At 38.4% G+C, this 8309-nt stretch overlaps 1 protein-coding gene across 1 annotated transcript in view; it reads left to right on the forward strand.

Moving 5' to 3' along the window:
• The window catches only part of LOC122360757 (mitoguardin 1-like), a 10496-nt gene extending 4720 nt beyond the window's left edge, over nucleotides 1-5776 (forward strand). Inside the window, exons 10-17 of the mRNA XM_043261606.1 lie at nucleotides 1148-1248; nucleotides 1626-1744; nucleotides 2649-2805; nucleotides 2880-2978; nucleotides 3240-3374; nucleotides 3463-3516; nucleotides 3618-3734; nucleotides 4978-5776. Of these exons, the coding sequence (XP_043117541.1) occupies nucleotides 1148-1248; nucleotides 1626-1744; nucleotides 2649-2805; nucleotides 2880-2978; nucleotides 3240-3374; nucleotides 3463-3516; nucleotides 3618-3734; nucleotides 4978-5196 (1001 nt within the window). The 3' untranslated portion in view covers nucleotides 5197-5776. The remainder of the gene's footprint in view (nucleotides 1-1147; nucleotides 1249-1625; nucleotides 1745-2648; nucleotides 2806-2879; nucleotides 2979-3239; nucleotides 3375-3462; nucleotides 3517-3617; nucleotides 3735-4977) is intronic.
• The last annotated feature ends 2533 nt before the right edge of the window (nucleotides 5777-8309 follow it).

Consider the following 8309-nt stretch of genomic DNA (forward strand, 5'->3'; position numbering starts at 1 on the left):
ATACAACAGCAACTGATTGTGGAACTAAAATAGCCATCAGCAAATTATATTGTACTGTACGTGCGCAGCCAAATTGTTCTAACCGCATTTACTATGATCAGTACACTGGCAAATGCATCTTAGATTTTTGGCAACACTGGGCCGGTCCATGTCAGAAAATAAACAGATGAAACAGAACAACAGCCGGAGATCACAACATTAGGAGCCTGCTCGTGTAAAGGAAACATACTTCATTCCCAGTTCTTAGATTTTACATTTTTTGAATCAGAAATTGAACATGCTTGTATATTAAAGCATTGCAGAGATTTAAGTTTAAATTTAAGACAGTTTCGTGAATTCAATTATAAATACTCACCTTTCAAAATATGTCGGGTTTTTTTGCCAAATACCTTTATTTTCATACTTCGCTCTGCATCTTTCCAAAGGTAACATTTGGTTTGGTATATTTGCTTTATGCCTCGTTTCCTGTCTACAGCATTCCCATGCGTATGAACGCATACGTAGAAGTTGGAGCCAGATATCAGCAACATTATTTGATAATTGTGAACGTTATGACAACTTGGCTGCAGGTGTGAACAAACTGTTTCTAATTGAGTTTTATTCACGCAAAGCTGTGACGTTCTTTCTGCTGCGGAACACAAAGGGTGTTTTTGAAGGTTTTTTTCAACCGTTTTATTCCATGAACATCAGCGCAATCCAAAACAACCACAGAACCACTGATGTTCATTTTATGAGGGAGAATAAAATAGCATTTTTGAGTGAACTATGCCTTTTAGGTTCTTCAAACGAGGAAACGGACACAGCGGCTGTGCAATTTTGCACGTTCTGCTTTACGCAGCGACACCTGCTCCGTATCGCTGAGGCTCAGCTCGTGTTCTGCATCTAAATAAAGCAGCTGGTCACGGTCCAAAGTTCTTTCCTTACAACTGTTTACAGGTCTACCTTTTACCCACTCCCCGGTGCACATGGCTCAACGCACTCCATTCGCACCCTTCCACATGCAAACCATATAAACGCATTCGCCCTTCAGTTGCGTTCAGCAGCTGAATCTGTTTATGCAGTCGGCTGTTTTGGGAATAGACAAGTTCACTCACCCAATGCGAGATAAGGGCACTTCAGTGTAATCTTCCCTCATTTCCTGTGACAGATAAGCACATGGATCTCTCCGTGCGGGAGGACTTGGAGGACACCTGTCTGAGGGATTCAATCAGCATCGCCTCAACGGATTCCTTCGTCTCTGCCGCAGAGGTGAGAGGGAAGTCTTTGTGCCAGTCAGCTTGCTGGACAGTTTGAAGTTTGAGAGGTTACTGTACATCAGACCTTTTATTTCTTATAAGATCCAACATGGAAATGTTATTTGGGTTATTACCATGGTGTTAGACTTGCGTTTCTTCATTTATCACGCTAAATACAGCTTTAAAGTAATCCCTGATGTTACCATGGAATTGTGAGAGTACCTTAAGGGTAATGAGCTTATATAATTTAAATCTGTCCCCCGTTTCTTTATTTAAGACACTGTTGTCTGTAGACAAATGGACATCAACCTTATATGGTTTATATGTAAGAAATATACAAACCTTTATAAAATGACTCAAATGACTTGAAAATCTTGTGATTTGATTTAGTTATCAGAGCACAGAGAGATGAGGAGTGCCCATGTGCTGGGGTCATTGTGTCATCATCTTTTCTATGAGGATGCCCTGCAGATGGCAGAGGAAGGGAAGATCTCCTGTCGAGTGTTACGGTGAGTCCAGTACCACTGGCCAATTAGAAACTTGTAGTTCAGTAAAGTTGAGTATTAAATAAATGCATTAATACACACGGTAGTCCATTTTTCAATTCATATAGGTTATCAGACTAACTATAGATAATATCATGAACTAGATGCTTTAACATAGTATGTTCAGAGGTACATGTGCATTAGATGTTGCTTATTTAAACTGATTTGAAAGTATGAACAAAGTATGATTTGTTTTATAGATCTGTTTAGTTGCGCACATTTTTGAATTTTGATTTTCTTCTTTTTTTTTTTTTTTTTAANCTCATGCCCTGAAAGTACCACACTTTTGTAATGAGTTTTGCGAGATTTAGACCATTAATTGCTATGTAATTATACTGTAAATATGTTATTGCACTGCATGGACTGGTTACTGTGAAGTATTTTGTTTTGTATATACCTTTACCAGTTGTTGCAATGTTTTGAATATATTGAAAAAGTGGATGGCGGGATGGTTATTGCATTTGTTTTAAGTAGTCAAGTTAAACAGTTCATGTTAATGGTCTAGCAGTGGGAAGATTAATTAGCAGTCTGTGGTCCTGTCCCAAATGGTCTGCATAACAAAACCAGCCCAATTGATACTCAGAAGTATCCCAATCATGGCTCAGTTTCACTTCGGCAGACAATGGCCATTAAAATCACACCCAAATTCCTCTAAAAAAGACTGACAGGAGGTCCCACTTTTGGTCAGAGTCTCATTCAGATAGGCAAGCTGTTTCGCTTTAACCTTCAGACTAAAAAACAACCCACTGCAGCAGCATAAAAGTAGCCCAATTCGTTGGAAAAGCTTGCTGGACTTCCTCCATGTCCATCCTTTTGTTACGTAATGCCACTTTGATTGTTGGGTTGAAGTCTGTTGTGGTGCTCACAGAACAGCAAGGGTGAAACTTTATAGATACACATCATGTGTGGGGAAAAACTTATATTGTATTTCAATTCAGGTCATCTTATGTGAAAGAGCAACTAGAGCATTCCTGGCTGACATAGGAAAGAGGATATTATCTTCAATAATTGTTAAAGCAAGGAAGGTGAGTGTCTGTTTTTTCCGTTCCATGTGGTCACACATGTCCCCAACCCAACTGATGTGTTGTGTGGTTTGCAGAGCCCAAAGAGATTTGAGGAGGTGTTTGAAGAAATGATCTGCTTTCTGGAGCAAACAGACCATTGGGAGAACACAGAAATTGAGCTTTCTGCAAGAGGGGTGAGCCATGTCTTACACAGATACAAGACCTGACCTGGATATTAAATGGTTTTTTAATGTTTATAATTTTTTTTTTACTCCAGGTTAAACATTTGAACTTCTTTGACATTGTTCTTGACTTCATCCTCANAAAACAGACCATTGGGAGAACACAGAAATTGAGCTTTCTGCAAGAGGGGTGAGCCATGTCTTACACAGATACAAGACCTGACCTGGATATTAAATGGTTTTTTAAAGTTTATCTTTTTTTTTTTACTCCAGGTTAAACATTTGAACTTCTTTGACATTGTTCTTGACTTCATCCTCATGGACTCGTTTGAGGATCTTGAGAATCCACCTATTTCTATTCAAAATGTGGTCAACAATCGATGGCTCAACAACTCCTTCAAAGAGACCGTGCGTACAGAACCTCATTAGATCTAACATCAGCAAAATCACAATTCAGTTCCAAATTATTTAATAAAGCTGTATTTTATCATTGTAGGCCGTTGCATCAAGTTGTTGGTCTGTTCTGAAGCAGAAGAGGCAACATATGAAGGTATTGTTGGAAATGTAAATGATTTGAGTGTTATACCGGACAGCTAGACTTGAAAGCTTTGAATAAAATAATTTTGTTAATATTTTATATTGTGTGTACAGGTTCCAGATGGCTTCATTGCCCATTTCTATGCAGTGTGTGAACACATAAGTCCCGTCTTGGCCTGGGGGTTTCTAGGCCCTAAAAGTTCCCTGAACGATTTCTGCTGCTTCTTCAAGGTAAGCTGAAATTGAATGAACTATGTGTCTCTTAAAGCGTATGTGCTATGACTAATAAAGTGGATGTTTGGTTCATGTGCGAGTTTTGTAGTCTGAACTGAGACTGTTACGTCAATCTGTCACCTCATTTAAAAGCTTATGGACTTATAATAAAACTGACAATTGGAAAGCTGAGAATTTACTTTTGCAGGACAAATTTTGAAAGGACCGGTGATCTGTATCCAGTGATCTATATCCAGTTTGTTTAGCTGGCCTTCTACACATTGTTGTATTGGAACCAACAATCATTAACTTAAGTCATTAACGATCCAAGTGTTTTGTTAGAAGAAACGCTGGTGTTTGTCCATGAAACTGAACATAGACCATGCTTTGTCCATGGAGTCAGGTCCTGATTCTGGGTGGCCACTTTCCTGTAGTTTAGCTCTAAGCCAATCCAACACACCTGCACGGAGGTTTCAGATAATCCTGAAAACCCTGAGTAACTGTTTCTGTTGTCTCTAAATAGGGTTAAAGCTAAACTCTTTAGGGTTGGATACACTTGTTTCAGGTAGCAACCATGTTCATGGAGCAACACTGTCCTGCAGAGTTTAGCACCTGGACCAGCTAATAAAGGCTTTTGGCCTTGATGGAAACGTTCAAACATTTGTTGGAGCTGGCTAGAGCTAAGCTCTAGGAAGGTTTAGGGCCCCTGGTCCACAGTGAGTGTCCTGTGTGCATCTTTGGATCAAAGTAGGGTGTTCAGTTCACTTTCATGCAAACCAACTTCTCCAATCTGCCTGACTAGAATTTGCTAGTGACCTTGAAAAGCTTAATTCAGACGAATTTCCCTATGACCCTGTTTCTTTAAGTATGGTGCCCATGATTGTTCTCATTCCAAAGTGAGAAAAGCTTGGTTCTTCAGGGGCATGATTGGACATCCCTGTATAAAAGATTCTACAATCTCTTCATTCAAGTAAAGTTCTTCTAGGTCCCGTCTTGCAGAGTTTATGCCAAAACCCTGATCAAACTTGCCCACCTGTCATTTTTAAGACCTGAATTAGCTTGCTCAGGTGTCTTTTGATTGGAGATTCAGGGTAGTGGCTCTCTATGGCTGGATTTGAAGAACCCTGGGTAGACTATAATAGGTCTTCGCCAGACTTAATACTGATGACCAAGGGGTCTGTTGGGTATATTAGTCTCCAATGTCCACTTTGTTGAATTTACAAAGAAATTCAGAAAAAAAATGTTTATTGTTTGTTCACAGGAGCAGGTGCTATTCTTCATGAAGGACATTTTTGATCTGGATAAAGTGCGTTACTCTAGTCTGGACACTCTGGCTGAGGACATATTGCACCTGCTTCACAGACGTTCGGAGCTGCTTCTTGCCTATGTAGGCACCGATATCATCTGTCACCTAAATGGCTGTAGTGGCACACCTTTGCATCTGCTACCAAGTGCTTTGCTGGAGGCACAGGTTCAGTGAGCTACATCCGTCTCATCCTCCACATTATGACTCGTCTTCCAAGTCATTATTAGTGCCATGTTAATGCAGTATAGTCTGTCGTTATTTAAATGAAGCAGGTAAAAAGGGACAATGTATTTTAATATGCCTTTCATGTGGTGTTCCAGTAGCTTTTTTTTTTTTACTTTAAAAAAGATTTGCACAACAAATGACTTTTTGGGGTCCTTGATGTTTTAAAAATTGAAAGCTTTCACTGTTGTATTTTCATAGTTCTGACAAAAAGGATGTTATTCGTAAGAGATTAAGTCACATGTAGGTCACTTAGTCAAAACTTTTTATAGGAATTAAATGTTCAACACTGGCCATGAATTCAATTTAGACTTCTTTACTCTTGTTGATGCTGTTAATTATGTTGAACAGCTGGCTGTTATGAATTTAAATCATTTCATCAACTACTACAAATCGTACTTGTGACAAAGTTCAAACATTTGATGTATTCTGTAACGATGTGGAGTTGAAGCTGTATTGTTAAGCCAGTATTAAGCCTGTATTAGTTGAACACTGAAATCACTAAGTGACAAAATAAAAATCTTAAAGCCAATTTTAATGATTACAATTTTATTGATGACAATGGCAACAGTCTTTAACATTTCAGACCAACAAGTTTCAGCAAAAATCAAAATTACATTCAACAACTTTTAACAGTTCATGATAGTTTTACCTCAAAGGCATGCTCCAAATTTCTCAGATAGCCTCCGATTTTCTCTTCGTTTTTAGACCCCCACGAATTCTGTTGTGAACAATTTGCTCAAAGGAAACATCTTGCATGCATACAAAATGATATGCAGCAATGGATAAAGACTAGGTTTAAAGCAACTCTGTTTAACAAACAAAAACCAGCCTGGCAAATGTCTACTGAAAAGAAAAAAAAAGTTCCTGGTCATGGTCCACCTGTACAGCATTGATGCACATAAAATCCCTACACTTATCAACAAAAGGCAAAGAATGTACTCAAAACATTTCATAGAACCATTAGTCAACCAATAATACAGAGGCATATAACTACATTTCTATAATCAAAGCTAACTGGCATCACCCTAAACTAACAATAACATTGACTTTGCAATGACAGATTCCTCAGGATTTTGTTTTTACCTTATAATTGGAGCCCTTGAACAGTCTACGTTCAGCGGAGGGACAGACTCAAAGGATTCCTCCTTACGGACAAACTAGCTCAGGACCTGATTCTACGAACTACGCCTGCAGCATCTTCAACACTGTGAGTGAGAATGAAGGCAGCAATGTGGGACAAACATTAGCACTACAGAGGGGCAACAAGAAAGCTTGCAAACCAATGAAACATGAGCATACATACAGTATACGTCATTTATCAGTGAGTGCATTCATAGAGCTAACTCTGGATCATTTTGCATCTGCATGCATTGTGTAAGAGTAGAACAGAACCACACTAAACAGACTTACCAGGAAGCTAACAAATGAGCAAATCAAAATCACATTTGTTTCAATTAGAACAAAAAAAAAAAAAAAAAAAAAAAAANAGAATACATACGTCTAAGAGATCTTAATTCTGACATGTGATGTACGTCAGTCTATCTACTATGAGAGACATCCTTCATTTAAACAGCGGCACAAATTGACCTCAGTTTCAAAGGTGAAAAGCATTACACTAGATCACAGGTTCAATTTCTTAGGATACTCTTACCTGTGTTATTGCTGCAGAACCTAAGGTGCAAGGTCAGGGATGACACTGCAAGATTAGACATTGCACTGCTCACTAATGAACAGTCGAAATAAAAAAAACTTGCATCAAATCGACAGCCTCAATGACCTTAATCACAAACAGGTCAGGCACAGATTTAGAAATAGGACATTAATACTAATTAACATTTGAAAGAGGCCATTTGCTGACGGTCTTAATGGGCTATGCAGCATATGAAACACTTGTCAATTCACAAAAAGACAATTTACATGTCTAGTCAATGTTAAACCACACATTCGCAGATGGAAAAAGTTGCCGTGCCTACAGACGGACTGACTTGAGCACAGTGGTACAGTTCACAGTTTCATAGGAGAAGTCTGAGAGACAAGTCTTAAATGACTAAAGCAGGTGTCAACATGGCAATGTCTCAATTTGTAAATATCACACAATGCTGTTATGGCAAAAAAAGTAACAGTCCAATGTGAAATAGGGTCAGGTCATTATTATCTTGAACATGTCAAATCAAAATTACAGCCCTGACATACTTACCCAAAAAAGGGCAACATTTAGCGATTTATATACATTGCGTTTCATTCGGTCAAAGACAATGCATTGACAGCAAAAAACAAATTGGGCCGCAAAATCATGTACATTTTGTACTTACAGTGGAGAGCTCATTTCACTGGTGAAGGAGGCCAGAGTCTCCAAAAACCTATAGGCCTATATTGGAGGAATGCTTAGACAATGGGGCAGACAAAAAAGTAGTCCATGTTCGCATTCGAGCTTTTTTTAATCGTATCAAAATGGTTTTTAAAATGCCAGCAATATTGGTAGAAATATATACACAATTTGTCGATTTTAGACATGTAAAATATAGGATGGGGACAAGTAATTTCGCAAGACATAACTGTTGATCAGAACACTTGACCTGCCCTGTAAAAAAGCAGCAAACTTGGAGAACAAACTAAAATACTTGCAACATGATCGCAGTCACAATACAAAAAGGAACAGTTTATGTAAAGACGCATACTTGCTTACCGCCTTCCTAATCTTGCCTGTGAGGGAGGAAATGTCTCTCATTAACAGTGCACACTACCTCAACAAACCAGGTAAAAATGCAATACAAGAATGAGCAACACTACAGCACTGAAGAGTTATTGCATGAGTCACATACCTTGCCAACACCAAGCCACCTTGCCTTAGATAACCTGCCTACACCTACATCCACAGCAATGACCAGTTAAAAAAAATGCAGCATAAAAACAGAGCTGTCCATGTGTCAAACAAGCAATGTCAAATGATCAATGATCTCTTACTTGTGACTTTAAAATAGACCAGGAATCAAACTAAAAATCAAGGGTAATAAGACAGTTGAAAGAAGAAAAAAAAAAACTAAAACAAAAAAAAAAAACAA

Source organism: Puntigrus tetrazona, chromosome 2 (genome assembly GCF_018831695.1).
Source record: "Puntigrus tetrazona isolate hp1 chromosome 2, ASM1883169v1, whole genome shotgun sequence".
Lineage (NCBI taxonomy): Eukaryota > Metazoa > Chordata > Actinopteri > Cypriniformes > Cyprinidae > Puntigrus > Puntigrus tetrazona.